The sequence below is a fragment of the Eptatretus burgeri genome, chromosome 17 (genome assembly GCF_056783735.1).
Source record: "Eptatretus burgeri isolate ZD-2024b chromosome 17, Ebu_testis_v1, whole genome shotgun sequence".
Lineage (NCBI taxonomy): Eukaryota > Metazoa > Chordata > Myxini > Myxiniformes > Myxinidae > Eptatretus > Eptatretus burgeri.
In genome coordinates this window covers 40,594,048-40,615,438 of record NC_140977.1, presented here as the reverse complement: position 1 = coordinate 40,615,438, position 21,391 = coordinate 40,594,048, and the positions used below count along the sequence as shown (strand labels likewise).

Below are 21,391 nucleotides of genomic sequence, written 5' to 3'. Positions count from 1 at the left end.
GGGGCTTGAACTCAGGACCTTTTGGATCCCAAGCCGCTGCCCTAACCACTGCGCCAACACCCAGATATATATATATATATATATATATATATATATATATATATATATACATATACATATATACATATATATACATATATATATATACATATATATATACATATATACATATATATATACATATATATATATATATATATATATATATATATACATATATATATATATATATATATATATATATATATATATATATACATATATATATATATACATATATATATATATATATATATATATATATATATATATATATATATATATATATATATACACATACATAAACACCAAAGGGGACGGGTCATGTCCAGAAACCAAGGAAAGGCCCCTGCGTGTAAAAACGAATGAAGAAAATTGGAAAACATGATCAGGATGGGGGTGTCGCAGATGATTCGTCCACAGTAGAATAAAGAGAGTGTGAAGGGCTTCAGGTAACTTGCAGCTAGACAAACAAGGAGTGTTTCAGGTGGCGCAAGCAATACAAACTGGAGGCCTCGGAAAGGCCTACCAGAATCACATGCTCGGTGCGGCACCATTCATGAACGGGGAGAGAAGGGGCCCGAGATTATGCACCAGATGATGAGGCAGCCCCCCATGGTGCTACTTCACAGAACACACCCCTCTGGGAGATTGCGTGCAGCTTACCAACTTAATTGACGTTTCACCAACTGAAGTGACGACTACCATTACTTTAATGGCACCAATTATTCTTATAATCTTCTGGAGTTGCCTCATGAGTTTCCCCTTTCCACACCGCACTATGCCGTGTATCCTCTCTCTGCATCCCCAACTCTGAACTCCATCTCCACCATCTCAATTTTTATCTGCGCAGGCTTCTCCTCCTGCCAACTGCATCTATATCAAAGGTCTGCTTGAGCACATTCCCAGCTCTCACTCCGAAGCAGCTGCCTCAACCACTCAAAGGTGCCAACCGTGCCTTTTCACTCATGGCCACCCTCTGATTTTTACCTGTGACATGTCTCAGTTCTACAAGAACTTCGCATTGCTGTTGTTGTTGGGGCTCGATTTTTGAAATGTCTACCCATTGGTCAGACAGCTGCCGTACCACACCCACATTGGTCACTTGACTCCACCCACCATGGCACCCAAACAAAATGATATGGCCACCAACTTGGTTTTCTGGTGGGCTGAACACATTTGGCCTGTCGGCCTCTGCTGATTACACACTACCTACTACCTGGATTTTTATAATTTTTTTTTGGATCGCAGGTTGTGACTACAGTGCCATCATTCTTGTTCTTTCTCGAAGAGCAACGATCATGGAAGAGCAGGGTTATATTGGCAGTCAGAGAGTGGATCAACAATTGGGCACAATCAACAAGGGGGAAAAAATAACAGCAATGGAAGAGAGAAAGAAGCAGAGGAAAAATTGAACCCAGCATGTAAGGGGGTGGGTTACAAGGGCTAATACAGATCATGTGTCTGGATGGAGGATGACATGAGGTGGTGCACTACCTGATTGAAGCCCTGGAGGGAAGAGTGGGAAATAACGGCCAGCCGGGATTTTGGAAGTCTAATCAGAAGGAGGGTATTGGAAGGCCGCACACGTCTTGGAGTTGCTGGGGAGCGTCGAGGAACTGAGAGGACAGGAGCAATATTGTAGGAGAGGTGGTAAAAAGAACAGTGACCACCGACCTGCTGTTGATGTGAAAACAGGCACACCTGATCCGATTATGTTGAGAGCTTTATAGTGCACAGAATGCAGGAGACATATGTGATGCCAGGATGCCAGCCAATCAGGGAGAGCAATACTCCATTGATCTACAGACAAAAGCCTTGTATGATGTGAGTAGGTCTGATTTTTTTCAAGGAAAGACTTGGATCTACGGAGTTTGCCTAGTCTGTGGCTGGCTTTGAAGACCAGCTTTGCTTTGTCATTTCGAGGTGAAAGGTTAACAGGGATAGAAAAGCATGGCTTTGGATGGGGGATAATCTTAGATGGTGGTGAACAGCTGTCTTGAAGACCTAGAGTCAAGAATGATATTGAAGAGAATGTGGAAGCTGGTTCCACAGGTGGGAAAAAAGGACGGATGAATGATTCGAGATGAGAGTGATCCTGGGTTTTTGGGAGTTCCACCAGAAGGGGGATGCTGTTGGACTGCGTGCACCCTCCAGAAACCTGAGGGCAGGGGACAAAACATGGGAAGAGCAGAGGGTGCAAGACCAGAAAGGAGGTGGTACAAGACAGAGAGACTGTCTCGTCTCTCTGTCTTGTACAAGCTGTCTAGCCTGGGTTTTAATCTGAGCCTCGCTACAAACTGTCATAGTGGTGTTTCACAGGTGGTGTGATTCATCAACGTGTGTGCCGTCTCTTGGATGGATGTTAAACAGGTGTTTCATCTGCTGGCATTAGTTAGTGGATGTTAAATATCCCATTTCAAGTTCCTGCCCAAACCTTAGTCAAACGTCAAGCTTGGCCAGGCGGTTCGTGAAATACTTTGGTCAAGCTTCCTCGCCGGCCAACCCCACAAGAACCTGGGAATCATTGTGGCCATTAAAGGAGGAGATCATTAGGTGGATGACCTTATGACAGGATGGTATCCCACACAGACAAACATTAAATAGTTGTGGAGAGGTATACGCAGCCAGAGGTATTCTAGAAGGATTGGAGGGGTTAGTAAGGCCAATGGACAATCAGCAATGGTGTTCTTGACACCCAGCGGGGGAGGATCCTGTCAAAGCAGAACGGAGACGAGACACAGAGGAATCGGAAACATCCTGTGGGAGAAAAGTTATTGATATCCTCACTCCTCTTCCTTTCCCTCAGAGAGAGATCCCCATCAGCCATCTCCATCCTCTGTAGTTATCCCTCCCCTTACTTACCCTCAAGGCCCAAGCCTCTGCTCCACTGCAAAACTACAGCTCATCTTTGAAACGTCACGTAAAATAAGACTCACATTTCACGTTCGTTTTACATGAAGAACTTTTATTTTGTTTACGAAAAAACTCATACAAACAAATCTCAGGTTTTCGAACAGGATTTAGAGGAGTTGAAAAAAAACAAACAATGAGCAAGTGTCGAAGCTTTTTAAGCTGATGTCATTGAGGCCTTTGGCTTCATGGAATAAACAAATTAACAACTATCACATCACACTTCCACTAGGTAAGTCAATACATTTATTGAATTTATTGTCACTTTTTGTCCATACGTGTTATACTGCAGGGCCAAGTGTGAGTCACTTGTTGACCACTTAGTACTCGACTTCCCCCATGTGTGGTGCTAGTAATTGTGCTATATGAAGATGGCTGTCCCATGACTAGAGTGCACCACTACGGAGGAACAAGGAGTTGTAACTAGGTTTCTGCTTCGTGAAGGTGTCAAAGCAAGTGACGTTGCTACAAACTGGATGTCACAGAATTTTTTTTTTTACGATTGGTGTGATCGGTTTCAAAAAGGATGGTAAAGTCTTCTGTCGCAGCAGACAATGGCTGCCCAGGCCCGGTGTTCATCACGCAGACGCATCCGTTACAAAACCGTTTCCCACCACTCATACATATTTTTCTGACACATATTGTTCGTACCACATTGTGCAGTCATTCCACGAATAATGTCACGTGGTTTGATTTAGATACCTTCACTAAGTGGAAACCTTGATTCCTCGCTGCTCCATAATGGTGCACAGTCGTTGTCATGGGGGCAGCCATCTTTATGACTCGTGCTTTATGATTGCAACACAATTACCAGCACCACACTCGGAGAAGCCGGGTATTAAGTGGTCAAAAAAAATGACTCGCACTTGTTCTGTCTTTTCACACAAAGACCAATGTATGATACGCATGCACTCTTCGTAACAGTAAAGTGTATTTATTGACTTGTCCTCGTAATATTAGGAGGATTAGACTAATATCTACAAACTACATCGTCCACAAGTTTCACAGGTACTAAGACGTACGGCATGTTGCCAACAAGCAAGTTATATTCAACGATGAAACAGAAATCCTTTCCTAGTAACTCTGTGCAACTAGTATCACTATTTTCTACGGTATCTAACGAGGCCCATGGGGGATGTTGTAAGTACGAAGCACAGAACATGCAATTTGAACACTAAATATGAAATAAAAGACAAACAACACTGAGGTACGATGGACAAACATCAGGAAATTGCTTGGACTGCGATATCAACTCGGCTGCCAGGAGGATACATGGAGCTTCTCCGCAGTGCCGGGCTGTCTCCGCGGACGGGATCCCACCTGCTCTCAGACCCAACTTTCGTGCCTGTGTTGATCAAGACGACGACTAGGCTTTTAATGGATCGGCCAATCCCAGATGCTATAGTGGAAATCGAGGCCGGGTGGGCTGTCTAGTGTCAATTTCCATCTGATTGCTCATGATGCGGGGAGACGGGATTAAAACCCCACGTACTAGCTTTTTAGTTCCGACGAAGGGTAAAGCCCAAAACGTCACTGCGTTTCGATGCTTTGTGGCGGTAAACTTAAACCATTTTACCCTCTAGTTTCCAAACAACAAAAACGTTCTGATCATTTGTCGCAGGTTTGTGATGTTGGGCCAAAATTCCTGTTGAGATGCGACAGTATCACAGCCACTGCACATCTGCTGCACAAGCATTCAGATAAGCGACTTCTGTTGTTATTTCTTCGATCTCTGTTGTCATTTCATCCTCAGCGCCGAATGATGCTATTGCTACTCTTGCTCTTTCTGCATTCTTTGCATACTTCGTAGCTCTTTCAACCTGTATTTCGATGCATTTTAATATGGCCTCAAATGTTTTCACTTCGGCTTTTGTGTCTTCGGCAATGACGAGAGCTAATGCCTGCAATTGTACTACAATTGCTACTTTTTTCGTTGCTCTCGCTGCGCTCGTGTAAAGTGCAGCTTTGGTAGACCCTTCCACAGCTGCTGTGTCTGCACCTTCTACCATCGCTGCACCCGCTGTTTTCACGACAGCTTCCTGAGCTGCTGCCGCTTCCCCTTCTGTTGCTTCTGCGACTTCAATTAATCTTTCTGCCTCTGCTCTTGCTTCTTCTGCCAATATATTTATTTCCAATACGAGCGATTTGGCAGCGTTTGACGCTTCCACCATATTCACCAAGGTTGTGTTTATGATATCTGCTGCTTTTATCACTCTTTCTACTTGTTCAACTGCAGAAGATGTAGCTACCTGTGCTTTTGCCACAAGCTGATTTATCACCTCTCCTGTTATGATTTCTGCATCATTTGCTCCTGCAGTGTCAGACACTTTGATTGCTTCTGCCACCCCCACTGTTTGATAAGCAGCAGCTTCTGTAATTTCTTCCACTGACACCATTTCTGCGGCCCTTGGAGTAAATCCTCCTGCTGGTGCTGCATCTTCATCGGCACTTGGTGCATTGAAAGCTGAATGACAAGGGAAGAAGAAGAAAAGGGTCAACAGACAAATTTTTTTAAAATCAATTACTTTTAAAGACTTATTATTAAACATTCACGAAGGGTTAAAGCCTTGAGATGAAGAGAATGAGTCAAATACGTTCCCCAAAGCCTAGCGAGATAGCCCGGAGCTATACACACTCATTTCTGAGCTATCCAGCCTGGGTTTGATTGTCGACCCAGGTATAAATTGTCATCTTGGTGTTTTACAGGCAGGTGGAGGCATCAAGGTGTGTGCCATCCGTCGGATGGACGTTAAGCTGGGTGTTCGTTAAGCTCTTCCATGAACCTCGATCTCGTAGAGGCGGAAAAAATGGATTTTAAAAAAACAAAACAAAAAAATACTTTCCCTGCAGTGCTTCTGCAGCTCATCATGATCTCAACTACCTCACCAGAATAACTACATTACTACAAGGTAAATTAACAAGTCACACTGAAACGCTGTTGCCTTACAGTGGGGCCACTCAACATGCCTGGCAGAACCTGCTACATAGCAGTAAACAGGCTGACATCACAACAGGGTGAGTGGAACTGTCACTCATTCCTTTTAATCGGGGTTTCTTTTTTCAACCCTTTTTCTCGTCATTCATTCATTCATTCGTGTGCAGTATGTGTCTGCTGAATTGCATCATTGCTGGGAGCACGGATGTGCCTTCTGTAAGTCAGAGCAGGCAATTGTAATTTGTTTAGGGTGCCGGCGACAACTCGCCTACTCTTCGTGAAAGACACCGTGGCTAGCAAGTAATGCCGGCAGACATTGTGCTTTACGTCCATCTGAGGGAAGGCACACTCAATGATACAAGGTCCCACCTGCGAAGCATCGACCCGACGGTTTGTGTCGGATTGGAAAACAAACCCAGACTAGCCAGCTCAAAGGTAAGTGTGTCACCGATGCAGCATCCTGTCGGACCTTTAGGTAAGTGTGAAGGTAAATGTGCTACCTATGTCAAAGGTAAGTGTGCTACCTACGCAGCATCCTGTCGGAGTAAAAAAACAAAAAGGAAATAAAAGTTAGAAAAGGCAAAACAAATATAAATGCTGCGTTGAAGAGCAGGTTCCTCGGTGAGGATAAGTTGAGATAGCAGTTGAGGCTGATGGTTTGCCGAAGAAAGGTAAGCTATGAGAAGAACAAAGCCGGAAATATATTCCCGTACATGGAATGTTAGAGGTGTAAGAGGGTGTTTTTTTTTCCTTACATTGAGCTGTGTGCAGAAATCCGACGTGCTGTGGATGTCCTGTGGGTGAGACAGGTGCTATTGGATGCAGGATGTCATTCTCTTCCACGGTCCCCTCTGCGGGCTGAGACAAACAACGCATCGGACATTTTTAAAGTTTGCATACACTTGCTGATTTGTTACGTACAGTACAACATGTCTCTTGGAGTCACGTATAGCTTACTTTGTTCGATGTAAGACAGCAGGTACACATTGACAGACTTTAAACGACCGCTCTGCCACCTGAGTGACACTCTCTCGTTGTCCCACTTTAACCAAAAACATATTTCACACAACTAATTCGGTCGTTGTTGTCAAATGCATGTTGGACCTGGATTAATAGCCCCCCTGTCAGACTCGGTCTGAAACTGGGGCTTATGGATTTGGCCTCGATTTTCGTGTCCGTGCGTGCGTGCGTCCGCAACAATATCTCGGACACGGATGGACCAATTTTATTCAAACCTGGCACAATGACAACACATGATGGTATACATATGCACGTCATTTTGTTTCGCGATGAGAACAAAGGTGGCCGACTGGCGGCCATTTTAGTTGTAAAAAAAACAACCCCGATGTTGAACACATCCTCAATCATTTCTCAGACATCCATAACTGGTTGTTGTTCACTGATGTACATTGCAGTAAATGCAGTAAATTTACTGATGTTGTTCAAACTTGGCACACAGATAATGAATAATGGCTTGCATAAGCACGTCATTTTTTTTTCGAGCTCAAATCCAAGTTGGCCGACTGGTGGCCATTTTGTTACTTAAATATGTCCCCAACTATTTCTCAGACATGCATGGTCCGAGTTTGTTCAAACTTGGCACAAGCACACACGGTACACGACAGCATACACGTGCACCTCACTTTATTTTGTGATCTGATCAAAGATGGCCGACTGGTGGCCATCTGAGCTGTACATAAATATGGGCTCGCCCTTTAACTCCGTACAGCAAAATTACTAAAAAAACGGGGGCTACGACATTTTGTCTTTTTTACATGTTCATTTATGGACTTCTGCTGGTTGTAACCTCACTGAGGCATGGATGTAGTGGTGATGCAGTGTCTCCTAATGATTAGGACAGGAATTTGGAATTTGTTGAGGGTGCCGGCGATATCTCGCCCAATCTTGGTGAAAAGCACCATGGGATCTCAACTCACATCCATCCAACTGATGCCTCACACTATGCCTGATGTTGGCTTAATGGTTAGGGTGGTGGGCTTGGGATCCTCGGATCCTGAATTCAAATGCAGGTTGGCTGTTGAATAAATACGAGGTGGGGTTGACTCTGCCTGTCATCCTTCTGAGGTCGGCAAAAATGAGTGCCAGCATGCTGGTATCCTGTGTCAGAGTGGCGACCCGTCCAGGATTGTGCCCAATAGCCAAGGAGACTGCTTAGGCAGCACCAACGCTCTGCACAGGGTATGGTCCCAATGGATGGGATGGATGCCTCACACTGCCTGCTACTCATAATCATTCGTACGCAGCAAAAGGCTGTAAGTTGCATCATTGACTGGGGGTGCAGCTGTGCCGCTGATGCGATGCTCCTGTTTTTCCAGTACACTGGTACTAATTTTGCCGACGTCGGAAAGATGAACAGGCTGAATCAAACCTACCTAGTGTTAATTCAATTGCTCGACAGAGGTTTGAACTCCAGACCTGAGGATCTTAAGGCAGCCACCTTAACCATTATGCCAACACGAGGCCTGTGCCCTGCCTGCGAAACACCAGGATGAGAGTTTATAGCTAGGGTCGAGATTTAACCCCAGGATAGACTACTCAAAAGGAGTATGCATACATCTTGGCTATCTTGCCAGGCCATGCTATATGCAAACATACAAACAAACATACATATGCACATAAACACATGATCAACATTTTGTTATGCAATTGCATCAGGGGGAATTGGCATAAAAATGAGAGACATGATGAATGACAAAAAGGAACCGGGACAACGCAGTCGTGAAAGAACTGAAAGTGCAAACAAAACATGACCAAAAGTACGACACAATATCCATTAAGCAAGTGTAATACACCACCTGAAATACCGTTGAGTCACAACAGATTAGTTCAAAATGGGCCTTCGACTCATTTGAGTTGCTGGCCTGTGGATCATGGGCCGGACCCTCCAGGTACACTGGTAACCAGACTACGGTCGATACCATGCTGGCCTGGAGCTGCACATCCGGTGGGAGCTGCACTCCAGTTGCCTGCTGCTGCCCTGCTGGTTGTTGCTGTGGCTCTTGTTGCATCATCAGATGGAAATGCTCCTGGCACATTGTCATGAACTTTTGGTCCGGTTCTGGCAGCAATGTTTGTCGAAACACACATTGGCACTGCTGTCCAAGGCTGGTGGAACTTCCGTCAGATTCTTCTGAATCAGTAGTACGATGTCCTGATGGAAGATGAAGCTCCGACTCGTTCTCCTCGGTGAGCTGCAGATCAAGTTCTTCACCTGAAGTAAAGGGCAAAATTGGGTTTAAACCCGAGTCAAGAAAGGGCATCGGAGCAACTCTTTGGCGAGATGGCGCAGAAAAAAATGCCGGTCCCACCCGCCACATACAAACTAAAGTTGGAGTATCTTCTCCAAAAAAAAGTATCTTGGGCCACATACGAGAGGTTACCTGATATGTTCAGCTGATCGTCTAGACAGGGATCACTTTTCAGTACTCGAGATCGTGGAAAAAAGACAAAAAATGCAAAAAAACCAAGATCGGTCAAAACCAGAAAATCTGTTTGTCGAAACACACATTGGCACTGCTGTCCAGGACTGGTGGAACTTCCGTCAGATTCTTCTGAATCAGGAGTACGATGTCTTGATGGAAGATGAAGCTCCGACTCGTTCTCCTCGGTGAGCTGCAGATCAAGTTCTTCACCTGAAGTAAAGGGCAAAATTGGGTTTAAACCCGAGTCAAGAAAGGGCATCAGAGCAACTCTTTGTCGAGATGGTGCAGAAAAAAATGCCGGTCCCACCCGCCACATACAAACTAAAGTTTGAGTATCTTCTCCAAAAAAAAGTATCTTGGGCTACATGCGAGAGGTTACCTGATATGTTCAGCTGATCGTCTAGACAGGGATCACTTTTCAGTACTCGAGATCGTGGAAAAAAACAATAAATGCAAAAAACCAAGATCGGTCAAAACCGGAAAATCTGTTTGTCGAAACACACATTGGCATTGCTGTCCAGGACTGGTGGAACTTCCGTCAGATTCTTCTGAATCAGTAGTACGATGTCCTGATGGAAGATGAAGCTCCGACTCGTTCTCCTCGGTGAGCTGCAGATCAAGTTCTTCACCTGAAGTAAAGGGCAAAATTGGGTTTAAACCCGAGTCAAGAAAGGGCATCAGAGCAACTCTTTGTCGAGATGGTGCAGAAAAAAATGCCGGTCCCACCCGCCACATACAAACTAAAGTTGGAGTATCTTCTCCAAAAAAAAGTATCTTGGGCCACATACGAGAGGTTACCTGATATGTTCAGCTGATCGTCTAGACAGGGATCACTTTTCAGTACTCGAGATCGTGGAAAAAAGACAAAAAATGCAAAAAAACCAAGATCGGTCAAAACCAGAAAATCTGTTTGTCGAAACACACATTGGCATTGCTGTCCAGGACTGGTGGAACTTCCGTCAGATTCTTCTGAATCAGGAGTACGATGTCCTGATGGAAGATGAAGCTCCGACTCGTTCTCCTCGGTGAGCTGCAGATCAAGTTCTTCACCTGAAGTAAAGGGCAAAATTGGGTTTAAACCCGAGTCAAGAAAGGGCATCAGAGCAACTCTTTGTCGAGATGGTGCAGAAAAAAATGCCGGTCCCACCCGCCACATACAAACTAAATTGGAGTATCTTCTCCAAAAAAAAGTATCTTGGGCTACATACGAGAGGTTACCTGATATGTTCAGCTAATCGTCTAGACAGGGATCACTTTTCAGTACTCGAGATCGTGGAAAAAAACAATAAATGCAAAAAACCAAGATTGGTCAAAACCGGAAAATCTGTTTGTCGAAACACACATTGGCACTGCTGTCCAGGACTGGTGGAACTTCCGTCAGATTCTTCTGAATCAGTAGTACGATGTCCTGATGGAAGATGAAGCTCCGACTCGTTCTCCTCGGTGAGCTGCAGATCAAGTTCTTCACCTGAAGTAAAGGGCAAAATTGGGTTTAAACCCGAGTCAAGAAAGGGCATCGGAGCAACTCTTTGTCGAGATGGTGCAGAAAAGCACCAACGTTCTGCACAGAGTATTGTCCCAATGGATGGATGGATGGATGGATCCACCTTTGCTATCATAATTGAAATAGCTTGAACGGATTCTATGAAAAGTACACAAAACTGCATTCCTTTGTGAAGGAATAGGAAGGGATCAGAGGGGTAGGGCGGGACTACGACTGTCAATCAGCCTGATGTTGGCTTAATGGTGAGGGTGGTGGGCTTGGGATCCCAGGATCCTGAGTTCAAATCCTGCTTGGCTGTTGAATTAATACCAGGTGGGGTTGACTCAGCTTATCATACTTCTAAGGTTGGCAAAGTGAGTTCCAGCTTGCTGGGATGATTGAGCCATTTGAGTATCCTGTGTTGGAGTGGTGACTCATGCAGGATTGTGCCCATTAGTCCAGGAGATTGCTTCAGCACCACTGATGCTCTGTACAGAGTATGGTCCTAATGGATTGGAATGGATGGAATTTTTAATTTTTACCTCCACCACCAAAGGTGGAAGGAGGTTGTTTTCACCCCTGTCTGCTTGTTGCGAAATTCAAAGATTTTTCAACGAAATTGGTTCGTCTTGTGCATTATTCTATCTGTTTGATTTTATGTTTATCGCCTATTGGTCACAATTTTAAACCCATCTTCAGACCACATGGGAGTGTTCATCATAAGCAAGAAGCCTATTTTTTTGAGGTCAGAATGTCAACCGAGGCCAAAGGTCAACAACTTTGCCAAATTTCTAAAATCCTCAATTTTTATCTGGTTTACGGGAAATTTGAACAAGATTTGCATATTTGGTCATTCAATTCAACCGGCAATAATTGTTTTTGAGATCAAATTTGTTTCATTGATTTTGCAAGTATCGTGCTCCGCATGACATCTTTCTTGTTTGTTTGTTTGTTTGTTTGTGTGCAGGATATCTCAAAAAGTTGTGGACGGATCCAGATGAAATTTTGTGCACATGTTGGGTGTGTGACACGGACGAACTGATTAGATTTTGGTGAAGATCGGTGAAGAGCCGGATCCAGATCCGACTACTAGAATTTTAAAAATGATTCTTCACCATTGAGCGATAGGGCCAAAAACGATGTACAGCATGATATCTCAAAAAGTTGTGGACGGATTTGGATGAAACTTGGTGGACACGTTGGGTGTCTGACAAGGACAAATCGATTCGATTTTCGTGAAGATCCGAATTAGGATCTGAGAATTTTTAAAGTGATTCTTCACAAGATGGGGGCATAAACGATGTACAGCATGATATCTCAAAAGTTGTGAACGGATTATGACAAAACTAGGTGGATGAGTTTGTTCGGTGACAAGAACGAGCCAATTCGGTCTTGGTTCAGGTGCGGATTCAGATCAGACCTATCGGTGGGATACAATACGTATACTGTTCATCCTGGTGGAGGTATGCACTGTACCGAGTACCGTTCTCGTTTTGTGAGCTTTTGTTTTGTTTTACGGTGAGTTCATTGTTGTTTTGTGTTTTACACAAACATTACATATGAAACAAAAAAAAAATAATAATAATGAAATTGCCTCTGGAAATACTCCTCACTGTATGTATTGTTAAAGTTGCAAAGACTGAGGACTACGTCGTGCCTCACCTCACCCACACCCACACAGCTCAATTTACCCAAGATGTTAATATTCAGAGGTAAAGCATTTTCATGTTTTTTCATATGTAACGTTTATTGAAACACAAAACAACAATGCTTCACAACAACAACAACAAAAAGATGACAGTAAGTCGGCCAAGCAGGAACCAAAAAAATAACAAAATGATTTGACGACTATTGTATCACGATCATCGTCCCACATAGCGCAGGGATGTTGAGCCACCTGACAACCTGTTTCTGGTGAGTCACCATCCAAAAAGCCAAACTAATTCAGTGAACGTTTTATTCATTACAAAGGTATGGACAGGTAGTTGCACTTTCATTTGGACCCCTTCACTTTATCTGCACACCTTTTCTTTTGCTCTGAAGATCCGGAATGTAAACATTGGCTCATCTTCGCCACTCTCCCCTCGGTCACCTGTGTCACGCCGGATCATCGAGTGATTGGCTGATAAAGTTTTTTTTTGCATGAGCCACATGAGGCAGGATCAGATGGATCAGAATCATCTCGAACTGTTTGTGTTTTTGTAAACACGGTCAAGTCAAGGTGATTCGTTCTTCCACTTGTGCACGTGTCCGTCACACAGGTGTTCTGTGATTCGTTCTTCCGCTTGTGCACGTGTCCGTCATACAGGTGTTCTGTGATTCGTTTTTCCGCTTGTGCACGTGTCCGTCACACAGGTGTTCTGTGATTCGTTCTTCCGCTTGTGCACGTGTCCGTCATACAGGTGTTCCGTGATTCGTTCTTCCGCTTGTGCACGTGTCCGTCACACAGGTGTTGTGATTCGTTCTTCCACTTGTGCACGTGTCCGTCACACAGGTGTTCAGTGATTCGTTCTTCCGCTTGTGCACGTGTCCGTCATACAGGTGTTCTGTGATTCGTTCTTCCGCTTGTGCACGTGTCCGTCACACAGGTGTTCTGTGATTCGTTCTTCCACTTGTGCACGTGTCCATCACACAGGTGTTCTGTGATTCGTTCTTCCACTTGTGCACGTGTCCGTCACACAGGTGTTCAGTGATTCTTTTTCCACTTGTGCACGTGTCCGTCACACAGGTGTTCAGTGATTCGTTCTTCCGCTTTTGCACATGTCCGTCACGCAGGTGTTCAGTGATTCGTTCTTCTACTTGTGCACATGTCCATCACACAGGTGTTCAGTGATTCGTTCTTCCACTTGTGCACGTGTCCATCACACAGGTGTTCTGTGATTCGTTCTTCCACTTGTGCACGTGTCCGTCACACAGGTGTTCAGTGATTCTTTTTCCACTTGTGCACATGTCCATCACACAGGTGTTCAGTGATTCGTTCTTCCACTTGTGCACGTGTCGGTCACACAGGTGTTCTGTGATTCGTTCTTCCGCTTGTGCACGTGTCCGTCACACAGGTGTTCTGTGATTCGTTCTTCCGCTTGTGCACGTGTCCGTCATACAGGTGTTCTGTGATTCGTTCTTCCGCTTGTGCATGTGTATTACACCTGTTTAAGAGGGAACAACAGGGGCGGATCTAGGTCTCAGGTAAGGGAGGGGTTGACATTTTTGGCTTTGAGGCAAAGTGGGTGGCAATATACCCATGCGAGCGCCAACAGTGCGAAGCCCATACGAGGGGGGGGGTTGAAGGAGGGAGGAAGGTGGGGGGGGGTGTTGAAGGAGGGAGGAAGGTGGGGGGTGTGAAGGAGGGAGGAAGGTGGGGGGAGTTGAAGGAGGGAGGAAGGTGGGGGGGGGGTTGAGGGAGGTAAGTGTTGAGGGAGGTAAGTGTTGAGGGAGGTAAGTGTTGAGGGAGGGAGGGAGGGTTGAGTGAGACGTACTCAGCAGCTGAAGGGGGGTTGCAACCCCCCCTCTGGATCCGCCACTGAACACAACGATACAACGTCGGCTCGTTTATAACTCGTAATGGGCGCCCACAACCATCCTTGACCATGTTGTAGAACGTCGACCGAGGCCTTCACTCTTCTTCTTCGTCCACCTCACGTTCTAATCTTGACTCGTTTTTAAATTCGTTTTCTCCGAAACCCCCTGAGCGATTGACGCGAAACTATCGCCATCGGAGCAGCAACCCATGGAGAACGTTATCATGAAGTTACTCGTCGATGATTGGAGGGAAAATACGTCCGGCGTTCCGAAAAGCCCGTCACGTGTACAAGCCTGGCCGTGGGTTTCACGCATCAGGAATAATCGGCCTCGACGTCACTTTACTCGGTCTTCACCGAATTGGATTAAAATTAAACACTTATTGTACCTTCCCATTTTAAATGATTGATCTATTGACCCAAACAAACACACCTGGATCCTCGCGTTCCGACATTTTGGGTTCACCTTGAGCAGCCATTTTGTGACGAACAGGTGGTGGCGTGACGTCATCATCGGTGTAGGAGTTCTTTGGAACTTTTACCAAAATGACGTGAACACTCAGCAATGGTCACTAAATATAGGTATAAATATATAGAATACCTTCCCACTTAAGCTGTGGTGGGATTAAAAAAAAAACACAATTCATTTTGATGACGGATCCGAATGTCTCTCGATCCAAGATGGCGGAACGGGCGGGGTGGGAATTTTTGACCGTGGCGTTTGAAGACGTTGAATGACGAGGTAAGTGTTAATTGAGGTTCGTGGTTATCCGGTTAGTTTAGTGTTAAACCGTGGGTTGGATGTGGACCTTGGTCGGCGATGATCGACGTTAATAGAGTGGAGAATTATTCAACAGAGTGGACGGTGATGGGACTCGGGGCCATGGTCTGAGAGGAATGAAGAGGAGAGTAAAGATGTTCGTCAGGCAGCGGACCTTCACTCAGAGAGTAGTTAATGCATGGAATTGTCTCCCTGGAAAGGTCGTGGCAGCAGAAAAAGTCGATAAGTTTTAATTATAACTCGCCGTGAGGTGACGATGGTTCGCGGCCATTATTGAGGAAGCCCGACCGTAAAAAACCTATCTCTTCCGTCAAAATTGACCAAATCAAATCGGATTTTTTTATATGTTGTACTTATGGACATTACGCACAGTTTCTAGGAAATGAAATTGCGGGAAAAAAAATCGAGAAAAAAAAATCGAGGAAAAAAACAACGAGAAAAATAAATAAATAAAAATTACCCACGTGCGGGAGTGACGGTCATCTCTGCGAGAAAATATATAGCCTCCTGAAGGTAGGGCAGTTTTTGCAAACTTTGAAGTCACGTGACACGAAAGCGAAATTCAAAATCCGTTCTGACCAAATTTAGATATTGTCCCATACATTCATATGCCACAATAAAATTCAAGATCGCTTGAGAAATGTCGGAGGAGATAGATTTTGAAAATCGTCATTTTCGCATTTGTTGCCAACTTTGAAGTCACGTGACACGAAAGCGAATATCGAAAATCCGGCCTGATCAAAATTTAGATATTGTCCCAGAGATTCATTTGCTACAATCAAATTCAAGATCGCTTGAGAAATGGTGGAGGAGATAGAATTTGAAAATCGTCATTTTCGCAACTTCAAAGGCCTCGTGACCTTGACCTTGACCTTCGGTGACCTTGAAAGTCATACCATCGTGTACGTCTCATCGACCTCTATCGGGATCACTAATGGCCAGATCTCCCACTTCAACTTCATTGTGAACGGACGGACGGACGGATCGTCACCTCTCCTCTCAACACCAATATTATTAGGTCATGCTCGAAGAGATGACCTAAAAAGTTCAAGTGGGCGTTGCTCCGCCCACAAGTGACGTGGCTCCGCCCACAAGGGGCGTGGCACGCCCCTCATACAAAAAGACACAACAAGATAGAGCAGGAGCCCGCGGGGCTTAGCTCAACCGAAGAGGGGAACAATTGCCGTCCTCATGGTAAGATGCCAGATGACATTCTCACCTCAGAACTCTGCGTCTGCCGGGACACTGCTGCTGGGTTGACATTCTGTGGTCAATATCCGAATCGCATAATCGGCGCGAGCTCAACCTGGCAGCGGAACGGCCCCAAGTAGGTTTCTGATATTATTTGTATAGCTTGTAACACGGTATAAACAATTACAGACGATTTCACCGCTGGAATACCATTGACAGACGCTAATTACATCCCGCGAAAATCACGCTAGCTCAACCAAACATCGGGACGGCTAAAACCAACGCAGAATGCTAGTAAGGGGTCCCCTGAGTACAAAAGGAGCACTGTCAGACAACTTTGTCACTGGGCCCCCCCCCCAGGACAGACGCTCCCTAATTCGGATTCCCTTTGGTTGCGCTAGCTCAACCGAACAGGGGATGATAGGGGATAAAGAAACTTTCATTTTATCAACAATGCATTTTTCATCACACTCACTCTAGGACAGAACAAGGCCGGAAGGTACACAAACCTGTAAAAAGCTGAGGTGAAGTCGGAGCCTGTGAAAGCATGGAACCCCGGCAGTGCTGCTGGAAGACCAGGTCTAATCGCCTCTAGCTGCTCTAGGATATTCTTCAGGTCCAATAAGACGTCGATCGTTGCCCATACCACAGTCCAGCGAAACGTTCAGGTTAGCCAATAGTTCTGGGTGGAGCTTGGCTAGATGACCAAGTACTATCACGCAGACGTCTGTATCGGAGGCCCGGATCACAATATTACCGGTGCACTGAGCGAGGTGGTAAGCGATCAGTGTATCAGCCTCCTTGTGGTCGGCTTGGAGGTGCGGCGGCTCGGTGGTAGTGACCTTCCAGAGAACATTGTCGAAAGCGTATCGGTAACATTGTCCACCGTGGGACTTGAAAAATTCCTTTCCACGTAGCAGTGGTCCATACGCATCTTTGGACCACTCACCGAGAAGAAACTTCGCCAGCTCGTTTTTGAAGATGCTGTTCTTCAGTAGTTGTTGCCCACTGTGCTTGGTGGTCTGATGACTTCCTGTTATGACGTACTCTCGGTCATCGGCTCCTCGGAGTCGTCGTTCGCCCTCTTTGATGGAGTCTTTTTGGTATTGATCCAAGCATAGGTGGATTTCAGTAGCGCTGCCGGTGCAGACAGACGCAAGTATCTGTCTGGCGATCTGGCCATACGTCGTTCCAGCCTCAGTTCGTGACAGCATGGAATGAACGATCAGGCCTCCGTCGAATATCTTAGCGTCAGCGGCCAACTCAGAGAATGCCTCGGTGGTAACCTGAAGACTCTCCAACTTCTTGAGAAGTCTGGCTTTTTCTGTCTTGATTGGCGTGCCATCCGGATGTGCTGAAGTCATTGGGTAGTCGGTGATCGGATATCTCAGTAAAGTACGCATATCAAGCCTGGTGTTTCTAGCCGCCACCAAGAGTATCCGCGTGAATACATCCCGAAGATTTAACGCATTTCTCACCTTTGCAACGACCGTTCTTCTCGTCTTTAGTGTTTCTGACGCGAAATGTTTAATCGGGATTCTTTTCACTGGCTTGAAGAATCGCTTGGGATCGCCTTCCCACTTGCTGTGGAAAAAACCTTCGCCATTTCTCCGCGCTCGAGGGTAGAGAGCAAGTACTCGGAAGTTGAGGATGAAGCAGCTTTCCCGGTCGCGATATTGGATCAGCGTTGGTTCCTCGATACGGAACGGGTTGCAAGTCTCTTCGATCGACGCAGTTAGAGCGCCAAGATGTGAATTATCCTTCGCAATCCGTCCTTTCCGAGTCTGTTGCTGAGGTCTCGCCCTTCTCTAAGCCACACATCTCCCTGAGTTGTGTGAGCGCCATGGTCATCTGGCTCCGGTTCAGCGACCAGCGTCTCATTGCGGCCTCCGAGTTGCGAAAAGCAACGATTCCCTTCGAAGCTGACGCGGCATCCCTATTGTAAGTTTGCTCAAGCGATAAATCAACCGCTGTGCGTGAAAAATTCTTCGATGTCCACCGGATAGAGAAGGCCCCCTTATCCAGTATCTCTCGAATTCTTGGAGGGGCTTTCTTAAAATTTCCCAGGAATAGAGTGGCCCATCGAGTGTAGTTCCCTCTGTTCAGCGCGAAGTACACGCCAACCACTACCTCCAATATTTTGATGTAGCCCTCTACATCATTAATGTGCACCGATCGCTGCAGTTCGCAATGCACTCGGTTTACGAGGAAAATGTCGATGGTCCAGTACTGTGCAGTGGGGCCAAAGTTTCCTTGCAGTGATTCACTGAAAAAAGCTTGGTACAGCTTAACTTTCTCCAATACAGATGGGTCATTTAGATAATGTATAGCTTGATCAGGCTCTTCCGGTACGTTGGCGAAAGTCAGCTCAAAATCATCACATTCCTCATCACGGAGGTTTTCCATGAATCTCTCATATAACTTCCTCTCCATCGCCGTCGCGAACAGTTCATGGAGTCGTGTACAACGGTTGTAGAATTTCCTTTTCAGGAAACTGACCACAGACCCTTTAGCGAGCACCTCTGAGTCCGTTAGGAGCGCGGTGATACCGGAGCCATCAACAAATGTTCCGAGTGCCCCATAGTATGCCAGTTCGATATGAAAATTTCCGAGCATGATGTGGAGCTTGTCGAACACTGGCGCCTCCAGCGCTTGGATCAAATAGGCCTTGGATGCAATGGCCAGATCGTACGTAACTACGCCGAATTCCTGGTTTGTTTCTCTGGCCAGGTTCATGGTGCGAACCATGGTCTCTCGCACAACGTCATTATTCGTCGGGGAGCGACCGATCGGATCCATGCAGCATATCCGCTGCAATGGCAGTTTGTCTTTTATGAACTTTAAGACGAATCCTGCTAACATGGGCAAAGCCTCAGTAATGCTCCTAAAAATACAGCAGAAATCAAGGGTTGTTGGAAGGGATGAGTACATGAATGCTCCACGCGGAACAATTTCAACCGTCGACCTCAGGCTCGTCGCACTACCGTCTTGATATTCGGCTGCAGTGCTGGGGCAACTGATGATTGCAGCAGTGATGGGCTTCCAGAAAGGTGGTACTTCCTGCTTGTCACCCGTAAACTTACGCCTATTTCGTCCACATTGATCTTCTCTTGTGCGTACATTGTGACGCTCGTTCGTTTCAGTGACAATATTTTGATAAATATGTCCCACTGTAGCGTGTCGAGTGGATTTTCCATCTAAAGTCTCCATGTTGGCGTCATTATTGTCCCAAGAGCAGGCCGTTGCGAGGTTAGGTTCTGGATGGATGCCGTCTGGGGCATCTCGGTACTCAGATGTGACAGCGTAGGCGAACTCGGTCTCCAGCCCCTTAATTTCTGTGTAGTTGATTGCATGACCTTCCCTGCTGAGAATTTCTGTGCCCAGCTTTGAACCAGTCAGAGCCGAGAACCCCAATCCCATGGTGACGTTCTTCCAGGGTCTAACGGACCTGAGACTGACATTAAAGATGGTGTCCGATGCCATCGCCTGCACCTTACGTCACACATTTTCATCATCAGTAAATGAGGGGGTAGCACCGCACATAAGAGTAGAGAAAAAGAGTTCTCATGCTTCCGGTATTTTTGGAGCAGATTCCTTTAGACTTTCGATGCTTGCGGGGTAGGTGTTTTTGATTTCGGCAGTTGCTGTATCGCGGCTCAAAGAACTAGAGCTGCCGATCTTAGTACCTCAATCCTTTTTGCGTCTTCCGCGTTATCGTTCAGCTCCAGACGAGCTTGTTCACTGTCAACACTGCTGTTGTGCAGGAACAGCCCTTTTCTTTGGTCAAGGAGTGAAGATTGCAGACTTGACCCATGAATTTTCTTCATTTTTTTCCACCAACTTCTGTGTAGGGTAATTTTTCACGTCTTCCAAATTTCCCCCAGCTTCCACGAACTGAGCTCGGTGAATCTCCATTTAATCGGACGCCATGATGCTTTTCTGTTTCTCGATAACCTCCGTTTCTACATATGTGGCAATAGCAGCGCTGGCAAGCGCTGATGGTAATGCCTGTGAGAAGGGGCTTCCGCCGAGGTTTCAGCTTTTGTTTCCGTTTCGTAATCAAATTTGCGGCGGCAGGAGCGATGGTATTCTGCCTCCATGGCGATCAAGTCGACACCGCTCAGTACTAGCCCATGTAGGTGGCCATTCGTCGAACGCGCTGCGCGCGCTTTCAGGGCTTCGAGGCCATCTTTTGTTGAAAGACGGAACGAAGGCTCCTCCTTCCCCGCTTTGACTTTGCGTTTTTTTTCCGCAAAACATAAATGAACCTCTCAGCAGGCCTTGTTCGTTCAATTTCGGAAGGTTCGATTCACTTCGAGTTAACTTCCTTGGCGGCTCGTCCACGCTGGTAGAGTCTGGACGCTTCCTTTTGACCGCTGTATAGGCTCTGTAGCAGGATGGGTGGTACTGATGCTCTGTTGTCACTGAGCTCACTTTGACAGTGAAAGTCCTATATTTATCTGATTTGAAAGTCTTGCAGAGTGAGCATATGTCCCTGATTTTGGTTATAGTTTGGTCGGTGAATGGTCTCAAGTTGTCGCCCGATTCGTTTTCACAGATGATGCAACGGTCGATACTCGGAGTTGAGGTGATGGAGCCACCCTGCGAATGGCAAAAACACCCATTGGGATCATGCTTATTTCTTTGGGTAGAATATACGGCTGCTTGGTACGTCATGTTATGCACAGGATGACTTATAGCAACAGGTGTCACCTATCTTAACATCGCATAGTGCTGGCATCAAATTTCAAACGTTTTTGGAAGATACGGAAGATGATACATATACATGATCGTCCTTTATTTGTCTCTCGTGCCTGCACAGATTGCAGGCACAAGAGAGGCAAATTAAGGACGATCTCATTCGCGCGGTAAGCGACCCATCGCGCACTGTTTTTCGACACCTACGGCTCAATGCTCACACCCACACCCTGAATACATGGATGATCGGTAGGTCAATCAGTCACTGGATGGATCGAATAAAATCAAAATGTAATGGTAACCGGTACTCACCACTGACTCATCCAGTCAATCTGATCCTGACTGATCCATGTCAGTTACAGTGTTAGTCCGATCGCCGTCTTGTGGGAG

General features: G+C 45.9%; 1 protein-coding gene and 1 long non-coding RNA gene across 3 annotated transcripts in view; one reads left to right on the top strand and one right to left on the bottom strand.

The window, feature by feature from the left end:
- Positions 1-2,986: 2,986 nt before the first annotated feature.
- On the bottom strand, positions 2,987-14,837 carry LOC147009854 (uncharacterized). 2 transcript variants are annotated; one of them, XM_085861562.1, is made up of 8 exons: positions 14,798-14,837; positions 10,673-10,798; positions 10,255-10,380; positions 9,834-9,959; positions 9,415-9,540; positions 8,704-9,119; positions 6,643-6,745; positions 2,987-5,416 (listed from the first exon to the last, which is right to left on the bottom strand). In XM_085861562.1, exons 1-8 carry the CDS (start codon positions 14,808-14,810, stop codon positions 4,617-4,619), a joined length of 1,836 nt encoding a protein of 611 aa, XP_085717688.1. In that variant the 5' UTR covers positions 14,811-14,837; the 3' UTR covers positions 2,987-4,616. The 2 variants fall into 2 exon arrangements, with proteins under 2 accessions (XP_085717688.1, XP_085717687.1); XM_085861561.1 differs by having other exon boundaries at positions 14,765-14,834.
- A 174-nt stretch (positions 14,838-15,011) lies between these two features.
- The window catches only part of LOC147009853 (uncharacterized), a 149,890-nt gene continuing 143,510 nt past the window's right edge, over positions 15,012-21,391 (top strand). The window contains exon 1 of the long non-coding RNA XR_015052810.1: positions 15,012-15,073. This is a non-coding gene — a long non-coding RNA (uncharacterized LOC147009853). The remainder of the gene's footprint in view (positions 15,074-21,391) is intronic.

Bases quoted from the DNA above. Each gene is read 5' to 3' on its own strand.
- LOC147009854 (XM_085861561.1), bottom strand. From the start codon at position 14,810: ATGGCTGCTCAAGGTGAACCCAAAATGTCGGAACGCGAGGATCCAG. The intron at 10,799-14,764 runs GTGTGTTTGTTT...CCTTTACTTCAG, and splicing joins GTCGGAACGCGAGGATCCAG to GTGAAGAACTTGATCTGCAG. The intron at 10,381-10,672 runs GTGTGTTTCGAC...CCTTTACTTCAG, and splicing joins TCCTGGACAGCAGTGCCAAT to GTGAAGAACTTGATCTGCAG.